Below are 24846 nucleotides of genomic sequence, written 5' to 3'. Positions count from 1 at the left end.
ATAACTCCAAGGTGTAAAACCTAAGGTGCAGAGCTGTTCAAACCTGCAGGAGTTTCCAGCAGGTGCTGAACAGGACAAGGTGTGCTCAGGGGTAGCACTGAAGAGGGCGCATTCTACTTTGTGTCTTATATAACGTTTCTAATTTTTAAAATCAGAGTCTTGTCATTTTCATTAGATTTTTATTGATCTGTGTAAACTCTCTGCAAAACCTTTACATGCAAAGTTATCTTCAGACACATTTCCAGTGCATGCACTATGTATTTACAAATACAGAGATAAACCAAGAAACAGAATCAAGTAGAAGACAGCTATGGGTTTAGCTCAGAGAGAAGCCTGTTTTTCTTTAAAAAAAAAAAACTACTGATTATCGTTTATGCTGATCATCATTTGATGGTCACTGTAGCTCAAGTAGCACAACATAAAACAGTGTGTGGTGCTACTGGTGAGTGATTGAATCACTGCCAACCCTGGAGCACACTTGAACTACAGAGAAAATAAGACACTGGAGGGTTCTGGATGTCTATATGTACAGAATGAGATGACTCTATATGTCTGCTACTAATAGAGTTGGAAAGGTTTTTTGTTAATGAGCTCAGTTGATTACCAGTCTGGAATGCTATCAAACCAGTTTGTTCAGATTATGCCGTAGTCATGCAGAATGTGGGGTTCTGTATTTAAAGCATGGAAATGCTATGGAGAATAAGTGTAAACATTAATGGAATTACAACAGCATTCCTTTCTTACAAAGTATATATATATATATATCTTGAACTATAAGACATTTCATGCATAGGATTGTTTTGTTTTCATCTTTGTTCTGACATTGGAATAACTTGCAAATAGCTGTATAAATTGAGGTCGTTACACTTTGTAAGGTGTGCTTTTTGTGGTTTGCTATGATTTGTGAACAAACACACACTAAAGCCTTGAATGTTTGGGGTGTAGCAGGGGGGAAAGGGCCCTGCTTTGTGCAAAGGGTGTGTTGGGTAAAAGTGGCCCCGACTGCCCCAGGCACACAAGAGTCAGGAGCACAGTGCATGCAGGTAAAGCTGCACATACTTATGACCTAACTTGTTCCACCTTGTCTCCTTGTTAAGTGGAGCAGCCAAATTTGTAAGGAAAACCTGTAAGAAACCTGACTGTGTGCGTTCAGTGTAAACACTGCAGTAGAAAACTGCGACATTCAGAAGACAAGAAGTAGCAGGGGGAGAAGCCTTTTTCCTGCTAATTCTCAACACAACAAGGAAATGAACTGAAAAATAAACATTGTCTTTCACTTTTCAGTTTCTCTATTCAAACAGGTAGTATCTCCTATAAACCTAATATTGACACCTTAAACAACCACACATAAAAACACCTCATGTTTCATTAGGTGTGCTATAATTTTACAAATCACAAATTAACAGCAACTGATGATAGCTTCATTTAGCTCATGGCCCACTGACTTATGAATCATCTCTATATCAGATGTCTATCCTAACCTGAGCAGTGTGTCAGTATGTAAACATTTGTTAATGGAAAACACAACATGTTCAGGACGGTGGTCACAGTTGAAAGATCTGATTGTGCAGCTGTATTGTTCTTATGTCTGTGGTCTGTGGCTTGGCATGTTTATACAGTTCAAATGCTACACTGCAGCATGACAAAATCAATGGGGGGGGAATCAAACATGATACCCTGACAGTCTAAGGAATTTTAGGCATGAGTTCAGCTGATGCTTTTATGGGCTTTAACAATGGTTTTGACCTTAAATGCCATAACATATTGCTGTTCTTGTTCTGTGCCTGTGCAATGCAAATATATTTTTTCTTTCTTATTTTTTAGCAATATGTCCCCATTCCATTCACAATATAACATCACTGAAGACATTTGTGCAACAGTTTGTTGACAGATCTGTTAGTTACTGTACATTAATGAATTTTTCAGTTTATGATTAATTTGAGAGGCAGATTAAGTATCTGCACAGGTGGAGATTGTTAATAAGAAGACAGGTAAGAAGAGTATATTACACCAAGGAAAAGGACAAACGTGAGCAGTGCCTGTGAGATGGTCGGTTGTGAAAGAATAGACAAAAACAAGAAAATAGAAAAACTAGGAGATGCAAACCAAGTAAAGATGGATAGGTGTTAGCACATGCTGCATGGGGGAAGACAAGTGGTTAATCACTAGCGACGTGATTCTCGTTCAACAAGGTGTGCCAGCGCTCAATCTTCTTGTCCTTGTTCTTCAAACACTCGTACCAGTGTTTCAGCCTCTCGCCTTTGGCAGTGATACCCAGCTGACATCCACCTGTCAGGAAGGAAGTGAGGTGATGTGTGAAGCACAGGCGGTGAGCAGGTGAGAATTTCAGTACACCAAAGAAGTGATACTGATGAAATATTTACCAATGTAATCGTTGGACTTCCCAATATCATAATCCCACACAGAGATATCTAAAGTCTTCTTGGCCAGTTCACTATGTTTGATGTCATAGCTGAATTCCTGAAATTCGATCGAGATATGAATTAATAATTTCCAAAGCCACTTCCCAACATTTTTCATACATGAGTTGCAAAGAATATTTTGCAGCTTTTCACCTTGAACTCTCTTACAGACCTCATTAAACTCTGGGTTTAAAGTCCTCTTCTTGATTTGTGTTTTGCACTTGCCCTTCTTCCCCATGTCAGGTTTCAGACATCTGTAATATGCATGCATATAGAATTTAATTTATGCCATTTCTAGATTCATACATTTAAAGTCTAAATGTACATCTTATCTGCTCTACCTACATTTTGACATATGGGTCAGAGTAGCCATTAGCATCCATGGCAGCCAGGTGAACGCAGCGCACAACACCAACAATGAGACGGTTCTGTTGGGTGCTGTACATGAGGGAGATCAGAATCCGACCACGTTCTTCTACCTCTCCGGCATCTTTCCCTGGCTAAAAACACAGAGCAGAGGGTTAAAAAAAAAAAAGCAGGATTCAGGATAAGATCTGCATGCACATATGTTGGAATCCATCATGTTTAGACATGCTTAAAATAAAAGCATTGCCTCATCTTCATAAAGAGCGATGCCCCTGGCTGACCCAACTGTTGCAGTTCTTTTTGTCTGTGAAGGGGAACAGGGGGAACAAGAATAAAGCAGGTCAGTGAGAGATTCAGACAAGGAGAATGAAGCACTGTTTTGCTGAAAATGAGTTTCACTCACAGGGACCACTCTCTCGAGACACACATTAAAGTTTCTCTTCTGGTTCAGCTTCAGTTTCTTTAGCGCCACTCGAGTTTCCCCAATAAAATCATTGTGCCCAAACTTGTCTTCGTCACAGACAGAGAGTCTGTCCAAATCAAAAGAGTTACACCTTTAAAAGAGTCAATTTAGGGCAGATACAGTTTGAAACATGAATAAGGCTGTTGCTGCTGAGTGAGTGTCTAAGGTACAGTATCCACCTGAGGGTCTTGCGCTGCATGTCCTCATCTGTCAAACCGTGGTAGGTGAGCGTCTCATTCCACATAGGGTTGCGTGTGTTTCTCAGGGTCTTTGTGCGTAGCTTGTTAGACTGTTGGATACAGTGCAGACCAGGACAAGGAAATGGAAATATCCTGAGGTAAATTTTTGCTATATGCAATCTCACACACCTGTGGTTTGAGCCATTTTCTCATAATGAGTGTCAACATAGTGCTGCTTGTCATTCAAAATTGTGTTTGTGCAACTCAGACCTGCTTCATACACAACACTAATAATGTACATTCACTACAACCTTTACTTTATGAAGACTGCATCAATATTTATTTGTCATCACACTTCCTTTTTTGCTTGACTGGATATTAAGGTAATAAATCTTATACAAGAAGTAAAATCCTAATGTAGGATGGGTTCCTTTTGTACCTTACTGGCCCCTGGCAACAGATGGAGCTTGACATAAGGATCGGCCAGTCCATTCGAGTCCATGGGCTTCAGTCCCTGAGGAGAGACAAATCACTGTGTCTGTCACATCATCATGAAAGGCAAGGAGCAATTAAGCTAAAGTGTCATTCGGAAGCCTTTTAACATAAACCACTTGATTGTAATTGCCCTTTTGTGTGAGAAAACGAGGAGAATAGTGGTACCTTTGCTTTGAGGATGCTACAGTGGAGACTGTTGCTGTCCTGTTCATAGAACAGACTGAACTCTAGAGAGCCCAGGGTGGCTGAAAGAGACCCAGACCAGCCATCACATTAAACTACAGAGACAACAAGTTTGTTCTTGAATATTTCAGAGTATAAATACAGGGAAATATTATCTTGTAATTATAAAACTCTCTGCTTATGAAGAGAAGCGAGAATAAGCACCAGACCATCAGAATGGACAGAAAGGATGGTCACTCATGAAACAATCATAGCCTTCTAGTTATCTTATGTAAACAGCTGAAAAATGCCATCACTAAACAGGACCATATTGAAATGAAATAAACACATTTAGAAAATAAGGTTCTGGGTAAGAAAAAATAGTCTGAAATGCTGCCAACTCATATTTTCTTTGGAGAAGATTAGATTACATAGCATATCTGTTGGGGGACAAAATGATGAAATTTGTTACATTTTCTTTTATAGTGTTAACTTTTGTGGGCTGAGATTTAACTCTAAACACAATGCTCTTCTAACAACACTAGAAGACTACAGCTATGGTAGTCCATTGTTAAACATCCATGTGGTAGCGGCTTTGCAAGGCCCAACCTGGGCATTGAGCTAAATGCTAATGTTAGCTAGCTAGCATGCACATGCAGTGACAATGCTAATTTGCAGGTGTTTAGCAGTTATAATGTTTACCATGTTAGCATGCTAACATTTCACTTAGCACTAAACATCAAGTACCGCTTGGAATGATGAGAATGTAATTTGTTTTCATCGTTTTAACTTTTTTATCTGTTTTTATTTTCATTGTAAAATTAAAACCTCAAATATTGATGATCAGACTATGGTATATTCAAAACTTATTTAATTATTCCCAATCAAATTTTCTTGAAAATACAATAATTTCCTGTTATTAAACTGAAACAACCAAGACAGGACAGCACCATATCACAATTACACGGAGAATAGACACATGAAACCACCTACTAGTTCTACCATTTTACCTCCCAAACCCAGGGTATTGAATAAAATATAAGAGGAATCTATATTCAGTTACCCATGTTGTATCTTAAATTATTTGCACAGCTCCATATTCCAGGGCCTCAGTAAAATAAATTAGCATCCAATACACCAGAGTGAGAATAAAGACTGTTTGATGCTGCAGGCACTGAACATGAATGACATAGCACCATTCACATAATTAAAACAGGACATGGGAGCTTTTTTACTTTGATATTACATAGCTTGTGTATCAGTATTAATTTAGTGATTCACATCATGATTCCCCTCTTCCTATTCTTTAGTTTTAGCTATATTGATTTTCATACTTCAATAACATATAGTGCTCATCATTTGTCATTCTCTACCCAGGTCAGTAGACACTGCCAGAATGATCCTTGCTGTTTGCTAGGACTACTGAGTAGTTTATAGATATGAATTATTACCAGCAGACTAAAAAACAAAAATTAAGCATCAACATGGTAGGACTCAGAATCCCTAAGGGGAGTAGAGATGCTGCAAATTAAAGACATCAAAGTCCATTCAGGTATGCTGGATGACAATATGTTGTGTTTTATTAAAAACAAAACAAAACAAAACCCATGTATCTTAAACAAGTGGAAAGAAATCACAAATGTCAAACTCTACATTAGGTGTAGTTAAACTAGACACATCAGCCACATTACTCCACAAAAAAGAGAGCAGATGGTGTACTCACTGGCTTCATCAGAGTCATAGTCGTTGGCCTCCTCCTCCTCTTCAGGTGGAGGTTGCTGTCGGATGGGGTGAGCACTGTAGGCAGCAGGCTGCCTCCTTTCCTCTCTGACTGCAGGAGGCACTCTCTGCTCTGGAGGAACTGCAGCAGACAAGTATGCACCTCCATCTCCTGCCACTGGCCCTACAACCACATTCAATCATCTGAGAATACATCACATAAGACTACTGGAGATGCAGTATTTGGTTATTGCTTGGGACTTTTTGTAAGGATTGTCTCCTAGCTGTCACTCACCTTGCTGGGCCATAGTGGCCAATGCAGCAGGTTGTGGTCTAGAGCTCTGGACGTGCAGCACCTTCTTCATCACCACTGGGCTGCTCTGCCCCACCTCTTCAGGGCCAGCCCCACCTGTGGCCATACGCACAACTGATGGTTTAGGGGCCACAGGTGGGTAACCAGCACGGCCCCGCTGCTCTGATCCTAAAAATAAGCATGAATAATACAGCAAACACAGAGACACACTATACATAAGGGGAATATGCAAAATCATGCCACTTTAGGCTCCTGCTGCAGTAAAATCTGTAACACTCCCTGGTCTCGCTGGATACTTTTGTTATTGTAGCTTTTCCTTGCAAAGGCATTGAACTACATACACTACAACACGCAGTGGCAGCCAACTATTGTGCATGCAACAGCTATAGTGTGCTTTTGTGCTCCAGCTACCCGACTCATTTATGGGGAAATTGTACTGCATAGGTAATCACGCTGAAAGTGTGAAATGATGCAATATCGTGCCAGCACCACCTGGAGGCCCATCCCATGCCACAGCATGCATCTTCCGACAAATTAATTGAGCTGTTCATCCCCCACCTCTGCAACAGTGGGTGGTACTGTCAAATTTGGGAAGCAGATGAAAGGTTTGATGGGTGGGAAAAGAGCAGTGAGAGGTGGACTCATGTACAGATACAAATCTAAGGAGACCAAAGAAGTGGTGCTTTCAAAAACTATTTAAAGTCGGACTGAAATTAACATTCATTTTTGCTGAGAAATAAACATGTATAATGTATGGTTGTTTTGGACAGTTTTTGAACCCCCTTACTTTTTAAACACTTCATTTAATATTAAATTCATAAAACATTTTATCCAACCAAAAATAATAATAAAGTGGAAAGATGTTTTTAGAAAAAGTAATAATGGGTGAATTTAAAGAGATTTTAATCTTTAGGAAACTAGAACCTATCAAACAGTGTTATGGTTGTTAACCCTTCCACTTGTGCTTTTCTTAATCTACTAATACATTATTATTTTAACTCTTGAATACAAAGTTCATGTGACTGTATGACTGCGTTCGTTCTATAATGTATTAAAACTGTTGTTTAACACTGTTGTTAATGCTACTGTCTCGGCCAGGTCTCTTAAAAATGACACTGGAATCTCAATAGGACCTTTACTGGTTAAATAACATTAAAAAAAAAAGCAAAAACACATTTTTAAAATTTTTATTTAAAAAATCAAAAGCTGAAATCTCTCATTTACATAAGTATTCATAACCTTTGCTGTGGCACTCCACAGTTAGGTCAGGTATGTTCTTTTTGTTTTAATTATTCTTGATGTGTCTAGAACTTGACTGGATGGCAAACTGAATTAACAGGCAACCTTTAGAAAGGCATATGTCTCTGTTTTTAAGGGATTCACACTGCATATCAGGACAAAAACCAAGCCATGAAGTCCAAAGACTTCTCTGTAGACCACCATGATAAAATTGTGGAGAGGTTTTGATCAGGATAAAGATATAAAAGCATCAGCTACATCATATAAATCCAAAGCTCTGATTGTTCCCACAAGCCCAGCTGCTTCAGCAATTGTGAAAGAAGAAATAAAGAAGTTTGGAACTAACAGGACTCTTTCTAAAGTTGGCTGCCTGGTCAAACCGAGGAAAGACAAGCCCTGGTCAGGGAGGTGACAAAGAACACAGCTATAGAAGCCCTCTGAAGAGATGGGAGAACCTGCCAGAAGGACGATCACCTCTTGGAAAATGTTGTATCATGTTGAAGTCTGGGATTTGACCGGGACACCCAAGAACAGTCAGAGACTTGTCCCACAGCCACTCTAGTGATGTCTTGGCTGCATGCGTCTGTGACCTGTCCCACTCACAGGCCACACTCTGGAGCAGTTGTTTTTCAAGGACTTCAGCTGTATTTAGTTTACTTTTTTTTCTCATCAGACAAGAAAATCTTTTCCTCATGTTCTCACAGTCCTTTATATATTGTTGGGTAAACCTCAGTTTCTTTATTATGTCCAAAAATTTTTTATCCCCTTCTGAAAATATATTTTCCAAAATCATATTTTAAGTATATATAAATACATTTATTTCCTTGCATAAAAATTGAAAATTCAAATTTCAGTTCGGATTGGTGTCTCTAAATTGCCCATAGGAGTGCATGTGCGTGTGTGTGTGGTTGTTTGTCTATGTGTTAGCCCTGCGATGGCTTGGCGACCTGTCCAGGGTGTACCCCGCCTTGCCCGATTGCCGGCCGGGATTGGCTCCGGCCCCACCCGTGACCCCGCTCAGGGATTAAGCGGTAGAAAATGAATGAATGAATGAATTTCAGTTCGACTTTAAATAACAGTAGGCAGCAATGCTGCGTCATAAGAAACCTCACATGCACTTAAGGTGCTTTGGTACATCCATTTTTCAGGAGTCCTAAATATTAAAACTTGCCTGAAACTTGCTGCTCAGAGGCAGGAGTCTGATTTTCACCTAAAAGAGACATGATGTAAACCAATTCTTTGTGACAACAATCTAACAGGTCAATCACAAATGGTGATAAGGACCTGCAATGAAACAATTTATATGTAAAGCTCAAGGGGCAAATCTTGTCTGTATCTACCTGGTAGCTGTGGTTGGGTTACTGCCTCTCTGGGCTCAGAGGCTGGTGGGCCCTGGGACTCCATCACCCTCTTGGCACCCGCCTCTCTGCTTTAGATAATGGCATGGGCGATGGCAGAAAATGCTTAGGAAAACCTTTGAAGAACCAGGCACCAGACCTCTTCCACACCTGAGAAAGCAGGAAAAACTGTTATATTCTTTCCAAGAAACAATTCCATTTTGTAATTTGTTCACTGATGTAAAGCTTTCACCTCTCGCTGTTCTCTGCAGATCCTGCACAGCCACACAGCGCGTGGCTGACTGCTGCACTGTGTACCACACTTGGTACACATGTTCTACACAACAGGAGAAAATAAAGATATCCAGCAGCTTGCCATTTACAGTGCATTTACAAATTGACCTATTGTGTTTTGTGTGAATTGCAGCAGGAGAGTGGGTTGTCTTTTTAGCCGTGTAGTTATTGTCTGACTCATTACATACCTTTCTGCAGTCCTCACACACTACTGAGCTGACCCCAGGTGAGCCCAGCTGCTCCCCACACAGCAAACAGCGGGACACGCCATCCCCACACACAGTCTTCTTTATGTCGTCCAGATGGTTTATCAAGCGCCTGCAGCAGCGCAGGGTGAAATCTTACTAAAAATGTCACCAGTAATTATCCCAGGTTTAAATGTATGCATGCCATCTGTCTTATTTTTTTGTTTATATGAATATACAGGAGACACCACTGGATATCTTAAATCTCTCACCCAATTCTCTCCTGCTCCATGGCCTCCATTTTTTCAGCACGGGCGATCACACTGTTTATAATCTCTTTCTCTTCATCTGTCAAGTCTGGACCAGGACCAGGGCCTGGCTGCATGGTCCAGTTTCCCCTGTCAGCCAAACACACTCTCCAGTTGAAATTACATTACTTCTATGATTTTACTAAATGGCATCCAGTCACACATTTACACACACATCACCTTTAGCGTTATAACACAGAGGGTTAACACAATGAATGAATGAACATGAATTTACAATATCATTACATTACAGTGCATTCTGAACAGAGCAGAAAGACAATGAGATTGAGAGATGGACTAATCTACTTACTGCTCTTTATCACTGTGTTGCAGATCACACATGAGAGATGCAGGTGAAAGGAAAGAAGGTGCCGTTAAGCATCCATCTTACCATTAGAAAGGGTTAACAAGTGAAAAAGAAATATCCTGGCAGTAATGCTCACTTTGGATGCATGCTCCTCTGCCTGTCATTGGACACCCAGCGATCTGAGCTGCTGCTCATCACCGTATCAGTCATGTTGCACTGTTCCAGTCTGCAGGTGGATAGAAAAGAAGGCCAAAATTAATTCAGCACAAAATAGTCAATGTGAAAAGATGTCAGCTCTGTATTTAGATTTATTAAGTCAGGTTAGAATTCATAGTTTTGTCAAGTATAATGAGAAGCAATCAAATTCATGACTAGAACCATGCTTATGTCTATGTTATGTCTTGATTTATTTCATGTTTATGCATCTCTCACTTACTATAACTGTAATCATGAACAATGCACTTAAGTAGGCAGCTCACCAGATAATTGCCAAACAGCGTTATAGAGCTAAATAAAAGACACTGGTAACTATGATGAGCCAAGAAATTACTCAGCAAACAGTTTTCAGGAAAGCAATTATCATTTCCCCATTATCAAGCCTGAAATAGCCTGAAAAGATCCGTTTCCAATAGTAAAGCAAGCACATGTCCTTGTGCCAGAATTACAGCCTAATCAGTAGCATCTTCTCTTGCCAAGCCTGTTTTATCAAATTCTTTTTACAGATATGTTCAGGCAGTACATGGACACATTGCACCTAACACAAGCACAACAGAGTTTTAAAATATAAGCCTGTCCTGACATGCAGAGGTTACAACAGAGGTTGAGCTGCTTAGTGTGTGTATGGCAAAGGGAACAAAGGTCATGACAATGTAAGCCCCCCTGTACATTAATAATCAGAGTGAATTGATGCTGATGTGCAGTCTGGGTTGTTTAAATTTATGGGTATGCACTTTCCACAGGGGCAAGGGCTGAGGATATATGGATGGGGAAAGTGGGGGCAGCAATGCCAATTATTTTAGCAACTGTAAGTGAAACTGTGAGAAATGGCTTCCAGTTTGTGAGTCTACACTTTGAGGAAACAGATGGTTCCATATAGCAGGATTGGCTCAATTATGCTACAATAGAGGAGGAGGGATGACTAAGAGTCTTGGTCTCCAGCATTTGTTTGTTCATGATGTTGAGGCTGAGGTTTTTATCCGAAGTGATGTTTGAGCATTTACAGTTCTCAGCCACTGACACTCTTCCTCCAGAGATGCCGGTGGGATTGGGGGTGCTGTCAGGTGTTATGGGAAGGCTGACAAGCAGTTTATAAGATCTGTAGAAAGTCCCTCCATGTGGTGAAATCAGAAATGGATTGATTGTGGTCCAGAAAAGAGTTCATTGTTGCTAAGGAGCAGTTTAACGAAGTCTGTGGCATCAGAGTAGTTAAAGTACATGATCACAGGAGATAAACTTTAGTAGCTGCTTGTCTAAAATCCAGGGTGAGAACACAGTCTAGTGTTAATGATGATGGTGGAAAACAGTGAGCTGTCAACAATTTGAAGGTCTCACAGAGCCCTTATCAATGTGACACACCGGCAATGTAATTTAATCTCAGGGACATGGTAAAGATGATGTAAAGATGTCAGCAGAAATCACAGAGGCAAGCACCTATGGGGATATCTGCTGTGTGGGTGGGTAACAAGTGACTTAGAGCTACTCCACGTCTACTCCAGGAGGGATACTTGAGCTCCACACCATGTAAATACAGCAGTGTATGTCCTGAGGGGAAGTACTAGCAGTCAGAGAAGACCAGCGGGATATGTAAAGGGGAAACAAGAAGCCTCTCTGGAGCCTCAAATATTAAGAACTGTGATAATGCAGGATGAGGAGAGAGCAGTAGAGACGCTGTAAAAAATGCATTATCATAATGCTATAAGGAAAATTAATAAGTTTCACTTGTCTAGCTTTTCACAGCAGTAAATCTAGCACTACAGAACCTTGGAGAAAGTGAAAGATTGAGTGAAAAGGAAGCCGTCTCCCTCATTTGGTTGCTTGTATTATACCGTATAACGTCAGGCTTTGAACTCCAATATGCCTGCGGGATTCACAGAATAACAACAAATTTGCTGTGCTATCAATAGACACTCTGGGTGTGGGTTTTTCCCTCTGATGTCGCTGCTGCTGCATCCAGCCAACAGTGGCAACACAGTCTTCAGAGAGCAATTGTCTTTTTCCACTTTTCAGCAGTAATTTGATACCTCTGATAAACATTAATGACTGCACAGTATATATCATATATGCTGAGACTGCTGCCATCCTACACTTGCCCAAAGGAATTATTCCACTTTTGTCTAACATGATAGTCCTGGAGGGGTGAATGAAGAGGTACAGTAGGTAGGGGGCTTTTAGTCTTTGGCTGAGAAATGACTGACTTACTGTAGATGAGTAAGAGCTCTCTGCTGCTGGGGATAGACATTAAAGCACCACAGAAGTGGGCTCCTTGTTGGGGTGACAATCCAATTAGCATTCAGGAGATAGTCTGAGGGATCAGATGCACACTTTTCTCATTAAGGCCTATCAATATAGACTTTGATGTTTCAGAAAGTGCTGATTGGTTTAATCTACTGCACTACTGCAGCCATAGAGGGTTACATCTCAAAAGGTTTCAAATGTGCATACTGAAAATTTACCTAGGTCCAATTATAATGGATTGTCTTGTCCACGCTGTTGTATGGAGCCTTGTTATTCTGCAGTTATGACATCACCATGACCTTCAGACTGCTATCATCTGTTTAGGTTATAACATGCAACTAATCTGCATCATCTGTGACTTGATTCAACAGTCATCTTGTATGTGTATTGCACCGATATAAGATGACTCAGTCAGGTGGTGGGTTCTTCTCTGGAGAGTATCAGATATTCTCCTGCATGTTTTTGTTTTACAAAATGTCATGAAGGCAACGTGACGTGGCTGTCTGCAATGTGGTGCCCAGGAACTGTGCAAGCAACCACGCAACAATAGCTACAAATACACCAGGCATGAATAGTAACAGATCATGTGTGAGATGACAACAGGAAAGACCAGAGGGAGAGCATCAACTCAAGACAGTCATCTGCCTGATCATCATAAGTCATTCCATACTGCTGAATAAAATTTCATGTGGAGGTGGACAGGACCAATTTAGAAACCTGTGTCACCTCCTCATGAGGCTCTTCAGAGGTTGTTGTCAATACAACCTGCATGCATACATCTTCAGGGATGCATGCACACTCAACTCCCACAGCACACCATTGCCATTTTCAATCCGTTTTTATTAACACAGCCATGTGAATATTTGAAGTGAATGCTCAGCATGAGTAACTACCTGCTCAGATTAATGTTGATCTATGACTTTTCAGCAGCAGGTGCATGACTCATTATTGCAGAACACATGACTGGAAAAGGAATAGACTTCAAAAAAAGCACCTTGTTATGGCTGACAGTCTGATGGTTTTTCCAAGATTTTGGTACTTGCTTGTGACAAGCAGTGAAGAAGAAAACAGGCATAGTGACAGCAAGGAAGTGGGACACTGATGGATTAGCCAACATGGGTTATTATGGATATGGCCCTGAGAGCTTAAGGAGGGGATGGGGATAGAAGGAAAAGTCATCTCCTCGTACTGACAACAGCAAACCTCAGTCCATAAAAACAAGGTTTTACTGCAGAGTTTTCTTGTCGTTATCAAGCTATTTGTCCTATAACAGTAAGTTGTAAATCAATCAAAACTGACTATTCACCAAATGATTGAGTAATTTATTTAAAAAAATAAAAACACGAAATATTAGCGGCTTCCAGGTCGTCAAATATGTGCATTTGCTGCTTTTCTTTGGTCTGTTGGTTGGACTGAAGCGGTTTGAAGACACCGCCTTAGGCTTGGGAAATTTTGATGGGAATTTCTCAGTTACCTGACAATATATATACTAAACAAAACAGTTGCCAATAATGAAAATAATAGTTAATTGCAGCTGTGAATACAATTATTATTAAATAAACACTTGAAGCCTTCTCAAAAGGAGTGTGACTCCTACTTTTTTATTTATTTATTGATTATGTGTATTATCTTGAATTAATAAGAAATTTGTTAGTATACCGAAAATTCCCAATAAACAGAATTGAAAAAAGTGTGACTCTGCTGATCCTATTTGTACTTATTGACATATTTAACTGTACCAGTTATGTAGTTTTTGCCCGCCCTGCTATGTGTCCTATTTGTAAATGTATTGAATATCTTGACAGTGAAACACTATGTGGCACTTCTCTTGAATTCCAGGGCAACAATTCCCTTGCCATCCTCTAAGAAGGCCATGTCTCAAAATGGGTTAATGAAAAACAGATCAATGCAAAGTCCCACAGCTGGTTTCACTTTATCTCATCTTTCAACAGGCTTCAATTCATATTTTCATGCCTCAGGGCTAAAATTTACTATATAAAGAGCTATATAATGGAGCCACCACCCAGCATATGCATCCCACCAATCATTTCCTTCATTATAGCATGTGCCTTTTCCTTGTAAAACCTAATAAACCTACATACCTAGACACAATGTTTCACAGTGCTGTAAGAAACTAGCTCAGTAATAACACTGGTCATTACTAAAGGCTTAGACCGCCTTGTGTTCCTTTCTATTCATAATTTATCATGTAGTGAAAGTATGGACAGCACGGTTAAGCAAAGCAAGGCTAAAAGGATCCATCTATCCAAAAATAATCATTATTGTGAAGAACAGACATTTGATAAAAAACTTATGTGATACCGTCTTCTTCTCTTTTGACTATACTGTCAAAATATTTTACAGAGATGGCAAAGTATCGTTATATACATTTTATAATAAATGTGGAAAGTTCAAACCTTTACCATCTAGTCTGGTGGTCTGTTTTGTATTATGAAACAGAACACAGCCTGACTGGAGGGTCTTGGCTGATCTACAGCTTCAGGTTCTGTAGTGATCCAGAACATCATGCATGAGCATGATGACTGAAAAAAAGGCATTTTGTTCTTTTAATTCTCTTCTTCATTCATATCTATAAAGTCAAAGTCAAATTCACTGATATAAAAATCTTTTGGACAAAGGGAAGGAAATATTAAACCTGTACATTACAAATATGCAGACGAGTCAGTTGCAGTCATGCTACTATCTCAACTTAGAAATCAGCACCTTATTGATCATTAATAGCACAAGGCTTATATGACTGAAATAAAGAATTTAATGCCAAAATGGATCATCACAAATTTAAAGAACTGAGCAGTATTATGGAAAATGACCACAAATGTAAAGCCAATTAATGAGTATTTTTCTTATCGCTGAGTTATGAGTCATCTACTTGCCTCCACTAAATGTCACAATCAATAATCGTCTAAAAAAAGACATGAATGAGTTGACAACATCTTGACTCATTTTTAGGTTACATGTCCTACAACAGCTGCTCCTCCACATTTTGTGAAGACATGTGGGTTGGTGGTTTTAATGTCAAAAAAATTTTCAATGTCTATGCAGCTTTTACAGACAATAAAATGTCCAGTCTTGTAGCTGGTTCTGCCACACAGCTGACCAGGCCATAGGTACAAGTTCCAGCATGCAGAAATTACTAACAACAAAAGGTTAGTGCATGAAGTCTGATGCACACTGGCACAGATTACACACATCCTGCAGAGAGTGTAGCAACTCCAAAGGATAGAAACACCATGTAACAAGGAAGAGTCTTCAAATGTGCCAGAATCACTCACACCATGGAATCAAGTGGCTGCATATTCTAGTTCGGGGGCTAGGGTGCTAATCTGTACCCTGCTCACTAGTGGGATGCCTCTATGGTGGCAATGTCTATCAATCTACCAGACTAGAACATATCAGCATCTGTCAGATGGATTGTCATATGCAGACATTTGTCTCAAGTGAATGAATCTAGTGGCTTTGATCTCCTACCTTTAACCACCAGCAATTTAAAGTCTACTGGATGGACTGTCACAAAATATTTTACAGACATTCACAATTCCCAGCTGATTCTTATTATTTCAGTGATCCTCTAACTTTTCCTTGAGGGCCCCCGTGAAATTCACATTTGTGGTTTTGAATGAAATCGACAACTACTGAATAAACTGCATTGAGATTCAGTACACACATTCATATTTTCTTCATGATGAAGTGTAATAAATCCAGGGATTCTCCAGCTTTTCATCACCTGCTTCAAGTGCCATCAAGGCAAAATTTGAATTTGTCATTTTTTGGGGGGTTTGTAACCAAACTAATGGCATTCCTATCTGACTCAGCTTTATGTTGTATTTAGTGGTAATTAACAAATAATGGAACAATTAGATAGCACACATGTTAAACTTTATTTCTGCTAAACATTAGTATAATAGCATTAGCATTGTGAGCATATTAGCATGTCAAAGTCAGCATTTAGATCAACCCACCACATGGCTATAGTACTGCTCAAATTTAAAACATGCACCCAAGCTACAGTATATTTTAAGATTTGTCCTGTATACATCAGAACTATAGTACCATTAAAGTGTGCCATTTTTGTCTCAAATTGGATCAACAGAGTAAATTATACATTTTTGGATATTAAATAGTTACTTTACATTACCCCATCACTGTTCATTGATCCTAGATCTCATAGTCATTTGGTCTTTTAAATGATCTCTTCACACTATTCAGCTGCTGATGTCTAATGCTCACACACCAGGTATGTAGGGCGAGTTGGGAGACTGGGTAGAAAGGACCAAAAACAAAAGTACCCACCCATTTCAAATTGCATGACACAACTCCATTCATCCCCCACTCAGGGTTGTGAGATGCCAACATTGCAATATCGCAACACAGTGAGGCCTGAACTTGGCCAAGATTATGAAGCACTGCACCAAGATGCCTTCCATTGCAGGAGAAAAACATCACTCAGCATTTCTTAATTATTTACAACTCCCATCACCATCATTGCCTTTCACTCTGCAAGTTCCCCACTTTCAGTTATTAGTGTATGTGTTATAGTTGTTCACCTTTACATGCATTATGTATAGAAGTGCTGATTCCAGGAGAATAAGATCACAGAGAGTCAGACAGATTGAGAAGTGAACTCTATTTAGGGAAACAGAACTGTTGCTTGTTGGTCTTTTAGCTCTGTGGCATTGACAAATTATCTTTTTTTTTCTCCACTCAGACAATGGTGTTGACAGGGACCATCTGTGCAACCATCTGTGAGGACTCTTCACCTCTCAAATGTGAGAGTATTGCATCATTTCAAATACACACAACTACATCCTTTAGGCAGGCATGGCTCCAGGTCCCGCATCGCTGGAAAACAAACAGGAAAGAACAGCCAGTGACCAACAAGTTACCATGCTGTTATCCTGCCATGGCTATGGGCCTGATCCAACAGACCTAAATGGGGTGGGCAACATGTTTTTCATTCTTAAATCAACATTTAAAAAAAAACAACTGCACTCCAGCAAGAACCTTCAGTACACAAGTCTCAAATTTGTGAGGCAGATGGTGATTCATCCCTGTATGCCCCAGAGGTAAGAGGTGGGATTTTGAGAACTCACTGCTGATGCACTGGCCAGTCATGCTCCTTCAGTTTCCTCCCACCTTATCTTAAGTACTACAACCAAGCACTACCAGATCAGGTCATTATATTAGTGCAGCAGACAGCTGTTATAAAGACCCTATGCATCCATCCTAACCAGAAGCAACTGGTTTTCAGTAAGAATAAACTACATGGTTCATCCGATCTATAAATTCTTAAGTGTGATGGCCATGGTTCTGTTTATTTCTTGCTCTGCTTTGAAGATTTGGCACAGTCCAGCTGCTGGATATCTGACCTTCCCTGTTGTCCCACCAGCAAAGTAGAGCAGGTACAGTACCTGTAGATCTCTATTAAAGATGTTATTCTAGTCTGGGAACACTGCAACACTAAATATAAGCTTTGATCCAACTTTTGAGACAAAACCACTCTTTGGAAGCATAACTATATGATGTAAAATGCATAGTTTGTTTATCCAGATGTCACTCTGAGCCTGTGGGGAAAGAGGATTACTGCAGTTTCAACATGACAGAGGTGATTCTAAATAACTAAACTGTTAGAAATGATAAATGGCAGTGGACAGGTAAGAAATCATATAAATTATGGATTATAGATCCAACCACAGCCCAAATCTGTTTTGGATTTCTAACTCTTTGCCCTCTTGAGGGATCTTTGTTTAAAGGCAATGTTAATCAGTCTTACTGCCGCAGTAAGACTGAGGGCAAATACAAAAATGTGAAAAACATGTGTAATAACCCCTCATTACCTTACTAAGTGAAATACCATATCCACTATGTGAAATGCTATGTGCAATATTTGAAATTCACTATCTTATTTTTGCATTCATGTTTTTATACTATGTTATCCTTACATAGCTTTACTTTTAGACTAGGTGTTCTTTTTTTCTGGCTTTTAACTCTTTACTTGACACCAAAAGAGCCCTGCACAATAATTCCTATATGTCTGGACTGTCTGTTTATGCATAAATGGCAAATAAAAAAAATCCTGACTCTTGAATTATGCCTGTCTTTTCAAATATGCCAGTTTTTAGGCAGATCTAATTGCCAGAGTCAGAACGGCCAGTAAATCAATTCCCATCAACCGCTCAGATGATAATTTGAAGATGAAGCCACTCCCTTCTGAAGCTCAGACACAAATGGCAGAATAATGGTTATCTTACAACAATTTAAAAATATGGTCAATGTTATGGTTTAGTCCCCCTCACCAGGAGGGGGAGGGAGAACTGGGGTTGGACTCAAGATGGCTGACCCAGGTGCTAGTACAAAAAAGGTGGTTTAATGGAATAAAAACATCATAACAGGGTCCATAATACATACAATAAGGGAAGGGCAGTGATGACTAAGGAGACCAGGACGGTAAACACACAAACTAACGACAGGAACTAGGAAAGCAGGAGGATGAGAAGGACAGGTGAACAAAAAGAACCAACGTACACAATGTAATCCACAGCACAGAGACTGTCAGCGTAGCTTCTTACACACGTCTAAAAATGCGGGTCAAACATAAACTTTTAACTTACATAGGGTAAGTATTGTCCATTACATGTCGCAAAAAAGCTGGACTTAAATTTTAAAAAACTAACTAAATAAATAAAATTAAAAATATTTTAAAATAATGCATTGTAATAACATTAAATAAGGAAAGATTTAATGCTTTATATATGAGGTATTGTTTGCAAAAAAAAATTTCACTAACAAATAAATGTACAGTGTTAGTATACATGGTAATGTTACTTATATTTGGGATCAGTTACACTTTCTGTGCAGGGTACAATAACCAACACATATTTAGAGTACAACATATGATTTGGGTTCTAAGCTCCATACAGGCCTATTCTGAAGAGCATAGAGGAACATAAGAGTCATGCACCTTTACCAACTGTGGCCATGGTAACAGCAAGATCAGACGATGAGAATTAGAATGATTAAACGCTGTGTGTGCGCACCAGGATATGTGTTTGTAGTAAGCTGTATCTGTCTAATTTCAAACTCCATGCAAAGTCCAAAGCCCATGTCACTGGTGCAATAACAGTGTCAGTGGATCACTGTTCATATCAACAAATGTGGTTGCAATTTGTCAGCAATGATGCATCTGGCTTGGATAGTTCTTAAGTCGTAGTTAAAAAGATAGTATGGTGAGAGGGAAAAACAAGGTGAAGACATGGGTTTATGGGTACAGTCACCTACATCTTAAAATAATTCTGTTAATATGCAGAGCACTTACTGCGAACCCATTTTTTTACCTTTTCCCATACTCCTATTTGTTAGTGCTCTCCATCATTTTCTCTCATTGTATGGGACATGATGACAAACAATTTTCCTCTTTTCTCTCTCTTGTCTAATTCCATTATTTCTCTGTACAGAAAACAGCGTGGGGCTGGCAGAGAGGCAGAGAAATAGAGAGCGGTACCAGCATATGGGTGTCGTCCAATCACTACTGTGCTTGCTCATGTGAGCGGAGGCAGTTGCAGATATCTCTTGGACCGTTCATTCAGTCTTTCTCCCCTCCCCCATATAATCCCCATGCTCCAGGACTGTAGGAGGAGCTGGAGATGATGGAACTGAGAGGCGATTCTTCCCACCTTCTTTTTTCTGTCCTTCTGTACAAACAATAGCAGCAGTGAACTGAACAGGAGCAGTAAGTCTATTTACAACAGCTCTGACCCCCTAAGTGTAATAACCCACTGGTGCAGGATAACATCACAACAAATGGGCAACTGAGTCATCTATCCTGTGGCACAGCTGGAGCTGAGAGCTGCCCTGCCCACATCAGCATTTGCAGGCATCACTGATGGTTTTCCTTCTAGTCTGCAAGCACACCAAGCCCCAGTGTGTGCTCCTAAAAATCCAGCAGCAACGCCCAGCAAACGCAACCATACAATCTCCCACGATACTTACCAGGTCTGTTTTCTTATATCAGCTCTGCAATAAGGAAGCACCCTGGTTGCAGGAGTGCAGGCAGCCGCCACTCTTCTTAAACTTAATTTTGAAGGGATTATAACATAATCCATACACCAAGACTTACATTTATTACCCATTTATGAATAAGCGGAATACATGATCATAACACCAAAGCATGTTGTAGTAAATCCATGCAACATTTACAAAAGAAGGTAATCAGCTCTTTCACCATCTCTGCATGAATGATAGGATCATTCTCCTGCAGAGCCATGTTTTCAGTAAGATATGTTTTCCCTAAAACAAAGGAATCAATCAAAGGTTTATTTGCATAATTGGCACCTCAGATAGGTTAATTAGTAGCAGCTCATGCATACTGATTGCACTGCACACATTCGCAAATCTTCCCTTTTCATTCAAATGACTCAGTAAGTAACAGGCTCAAAGGCTAAAGACAATGAAGATGTTCCACCAAATTAATAAATATTGTACAGGCAATGGTATATGTGAGTTCTTACGAGATCATTTCCAGTTCCTCTTTCTTGTGAATGAAATGCTGCATTCATTCAACTTGTAAATAAGAAATTCGAATGTATATGCAAATAACGCAATAACCTCACAAGGAAAATACAATAGGCTATTTGAAAATCCTTTGAAGAAAATTGCAAAGCCTACCTGAGAATCCAGCCCTGCCTCCCTCTCTCCTCTCGCTCAAGGGAGCTGTCAGGGAATGATGCGGACTAAATTTCTGTGCAGCGCCTGGATCTGACCAGAGTTAGTCACTGCGCATGGTGCCTGTCACCAAAATCTGTTTTTATTTTTCAGCCTGGGGAAAGGTCTGCTGATAACGTCACGGTGGAAACCATTGACTGTATGGTGGGAACTCGTCTTCTGTCCTGCGTGGATGGAAAGCCCTTGGTACCCTGGGAAGGAAACCCCTGGATTCGGAGTGATAACACCAGTGGATCTGATGCTTAAATGGGCAGTCATCACTTGATTCATTTCTCCCTATAACAACCCCATGGTGTGTCTCATCGTGTATGAAGCCCTGTCACTGCCATTTTTTAATAAGATAATTGCGCTTTATGGTATTTTAAAACATGCACATTACAACATCGCACCTTTATTTAAAGTTTTATTTGCATTTGAATGTAAAGGTTTTTAAAAATCCGTAGCGTAGAATTGACATTTTACCTTAATTTTAAGAGAGGCTTGCTTTTAATTTCGTGTTTATTATTATTATTGTTCATAACTAAGGATCCTCATAAATGTCTGCGCTATACAGAAGAAATACAGGAAAACAACGGGTGTCTCCAGCCATTTGCTGGCTATTAACTTTAATTCACATGAGCTGGGTTAGTAGTCTAATACTTTCCAGCAACAATTTAATATCCAAGAAATAACTACTGAAATCCTAAGATCAGGAGCGTACCAGCACCACCATTCTTACTATTGACACAGAGCGCCATCTGAAGGATTAAATATTCATTGCATGAAAGGATGAGATTTCCTCCTATAGCATTGCTGTAGAACGTATTCCTATAGCCTATAACCTAACATAAGTGGAATAGTACAAAAGTGCAAAAACACACAATGTAAAAAATAATTTGGATGTACAATGTAAGATGCACCATTTTAGTGCCTGATGTATGTTTGCCACACCTACACAGAGGAAAAGACTGCAAGCAACGCAAGACAATAGCCTTCTTACTTCCGTGTTCGTATTCTGCCTCATGAGAAATTAAAATTGGAACGTATTATGGTATAGGCCTAGCTATCGATCTGCTACCCAAAAATAAATGTTTCGTTTCAACCTGGCGACAAGTATGAGACCCAGAAAAACACTACAAATAAATGGTTAACGAGCACCCAATGCGCATGCGTAAAACAATTAGCTGCTGCAGCCCTTAAATTGTGATAGCCATCCTGTTATCTCAGCTAGTTATGTGTTGTCTTTTTTAGCAGTGTAAGAAAGTGTACGCTAACTGACACGAAGTATACAAATACCGCAAATAATCAGTTGTGCAAGCTACAGCCATTGGGCTGTGTCATTGTGTGAATGATCTTGATATTATATATATTCTTTGGTCACATGATTGCGTATTGCCGCTGTGGTCACCTGATTTGTTGTGTCGCTGGTAAGGAGAAATGGCTGCCCACTTATCCTACGGTAGAGTCAATTTAAACATTTTGAGAGAAGCAGCACGAAAAGAGCTTCGAGAGTTTTTAGACAAATGTGCAGGAAGCAAGGTAATGAGCACACAAACACATAAAAGCATGGCTGAAAGAGTGCCAGTTAAGCTACGTTAGTGTATTTTGCCTCAACGTAGCTATCGTGGAGTTGTCACATGGTCAGTAAAATAGATAATATTGCAATTCTGCAAGAGTTAGTTATGTTTTTGAGTGTAAGTATAGTTAAAATAATACTGTTTCTCTCGGTGTAGCTACAGAGATATCTGGTTACGAGTTGTAGTTTTCTTTTTGTGTGGCTGCATATGACTATATTATTGTAACCAGTAACATAATCATAGGTGACATTGAATGCAAGCGTTTACGTACACAGATAATGTTTCAGATTGTGCTTATGAACTGTATGTTCTTCTGCTGTTTAGGCCATAGTTTGGGATGAATATCTGACAGGACCATTTGGCCTGATAGCTCAGTACTCTCTGCTGAAGGTAAGTGTTTTCTGTGCACAATTTATGTACCAATAAAATAATCCAACAGACACTGCCCACATAAGGTACAGTGTATAACTAAACACATGTTGTACTGTATGTTTATTACTGTGCCTTTTCAGGAACATGAAGTGGAAAAGATGTTCACCCTCAAAAGTGGCAGGCTCCCCTCTGCCGAGGTCAAAAATATCATCTTCTTTGTTCGTCCCAGGCTGGAGCTTATGGACATCATTGCTGAGAATGTTTTCAGGTCTGTTAGGTTAAAAGACTTTTTTCAGTGACATATTTCAGGAACCTTTCTGACATTTTCCAGAGCTGTGTTTATCCATTCTTGTCATGGATTGTGCATATTTTAGAGAGGATAAGCTGCATTCGTCAAGAGACTTCCACATTCTGTTTGTGCCTCGGCGGAGCTTGCTGTGTGAACAGCGGCTGAAGGAGCAGGGCGTGCTGGGCTCCTTCATCAACATCGATGAGTATATCCTGGACCTGATTCCTTATGATGGTGACCTGCTCTCCATGGAGTATGAAAGCGCTTTCCGGGTGTGTTATACCTTTACATCTCAGATTTATGTCAACCTCTCTGCTGCTCTATGCATGAAGTATCTCTGTGTTGTAAAGTGAAGATTAGGTTTGAAATTAATCGCAAGTCAGTCAATAGTTTAGCACATGATCATTGTTACTCATATTTGTAAGATCTGGTGGAAATATTTTAAATCCAATACTTCATCTTGATTTTTAACTGTTGTTTATTTAAACGGTCTTTTCTGATTTTAACTCCCTTTTGTCTCATTCAGGAGTGCTACCTGGAAAATGACCAAACAAGCCTTTACCACACAGCCAAAGGCCTCATGACCCTACAGGCACTGTATGGCACCATCCCCCAAATATATGGGAAAGGAGAATGTGCACGGGTGAGTATCATTGTGAGGTGGAAGCATTTTGAACAGTATTATATTGAAATTGCTAATTGCACATGGACAGACACTCGGCAGCAGATAAGTGGATGAATTTGTTGCTTGTTTTCAGCATGTTGCCAACATGATGCTGAGGATGAAGAGGGAGTTTGCTGGCAGTCAGAACCAGATCCTGCCTGTGTTTGACACTCTGCTCCTTCTGGACCGTAATGTTGACCTGCTCACCCCTTTGGCCACACAGCTCACTTATGAGGGTCTGATTGACGAGATCTATGGAATCAGTAATGGTCAGGATAAACTGGTTTGATTTTTTTTTTTCCTCATTATGTACAAATGTCAGTCTAATGTGAATACCTGATATCTGTATATCCTCCTGTGTTATTTGAATGTACTCATCTTTTTTTTTTTTTTTTTTAACATCACCAGCCCTTGTTTTTTTGCCTTCTGCCTCACAGGTTATGTCAAGTTGCCTCCTGAGAAGTTTGCACAGAAGAAGCAAGGTGAAGCAAGTAAAGATTTACCAACTGAGCCCAAGAAGTTGCAGCTTAATTCAGCAGAGGAACTATATGCAGAAATACGGGACAAAAATTTCAACGCTGTTGGAGCAGCACTCAGCAAGAAGGCCAAAATTATTTCTGCTGCCTTTGAGGTTGGTCTTACTTCAGCTTTGCAAATCTTAGTATTTTTGCTTGCTATAATATTTTTTATAATGTAATGTCTCCTTCAGTGAACAAATGTATAAACAATCTGCTACACAGCCAGGTACTTCTATTGAGCTGTAATGGCTTACGTCCAGACATCCCATCTGATTTGATCTGATTGTTATCTCCTTGGCATTTTACAGAAAAAGTCATGACAGATACTCTTCGAGATAAGGGGAAGTAATGGTAATCACAGAGAGATAAGATAAAGTACTAATTGTTCAAGCAGAGTGCCTAACAAGGCATTACCATTCTGTCATCAGCTCAGAACTCGGGTACAGGGAGCGGTGAGCATGTGC

The 24846-nt window shown here is 39.8% G+C and overlaps 2 protein-coding genes across 2 annotated transcripts in view; one reads left to right on the top strand and one right to left on the bottom strand.

The window, feature by feature from the left end:
* Positions 1–180: 180 nt before the first annotated feature.
* LOC109954860 (rabphilin-3A-like) lies at positions 181–18899 on the bottom strand. The gene is given in 20 exon segments (XM_020590493.1): positions 181–2289; positions 2385–2481; positions 2596–2677; positions 2769–2923; positions 3037–3093; positions 3193–3319; positions 3432–3541; positions 3871–3945; positions 4092–4171; positions 5812–5991; positions 6103–6288; positions 8531–8569; positions 8700–8758; positions 8761–8867; positions 8950–9033; positions 9179–9308; positions 9448–9573; positions 9794–9805; positions 9927–10016; positions 18874–18899. Coding segments are annotated over 20 exon segments (1947 nt in total). The 5' UTR covers positions 18894–18899; the 3' UTR covers positions 181–2158.
* A 3313-nt stretch (positions 18900–22212) lies between these two features.
* Positions 22213–24846, top strand: part of vps33a (VPS33A core subunit of CORVET and HOPS complexes) — a 5919-nt gene continuing 3285 nt past the window's right edge. Inside the window, exons 1-7 of the mRNA XM_020590714.1 lie at positions 22213–22501; positions 22864–22929; positions 23052–23179; positions 23286–23472; positions 23727–23843; positions 23959–24133; positions 24302–24495. Coding sequence (XP_020446370.1) covers positions 22400–22501; positions 22864–22929; positions 23052–23179; positions 23286–23472; positions 23727–23843; positions 23959–24133; positions 24302–24495 — 969 coding nt within the window. The 5' untranslated portion in view covers positions 22213–22399. The remainder of the gene's footprint in view (positions 22502–22863; positions 22930–23051; positions 23180–23285; positions 23473–23726; positions 23844–23958; positions 24134–24301; positions 24496–24846) is intronic.

This window comes from Monopterus albus, unplaced genomic scaffold, assembly GCF_001952655.1.
Source record: "Monopterus albus unplaced genomic scaffold, M_albus_1.0 scaffold12.1, whole genome shotgun sequence".
Taxonomy (NCBI): Eukaryota; Metazoa; Chordata; class Actinopteri; order Synbranchiformes; family Synbranchidae; genus Monopterus; species Monopterus albus.
Note: the sequence above shows the minus strand (reverse complement) of the source record. Positions and strands in the feature narration are given on the sequence as shown.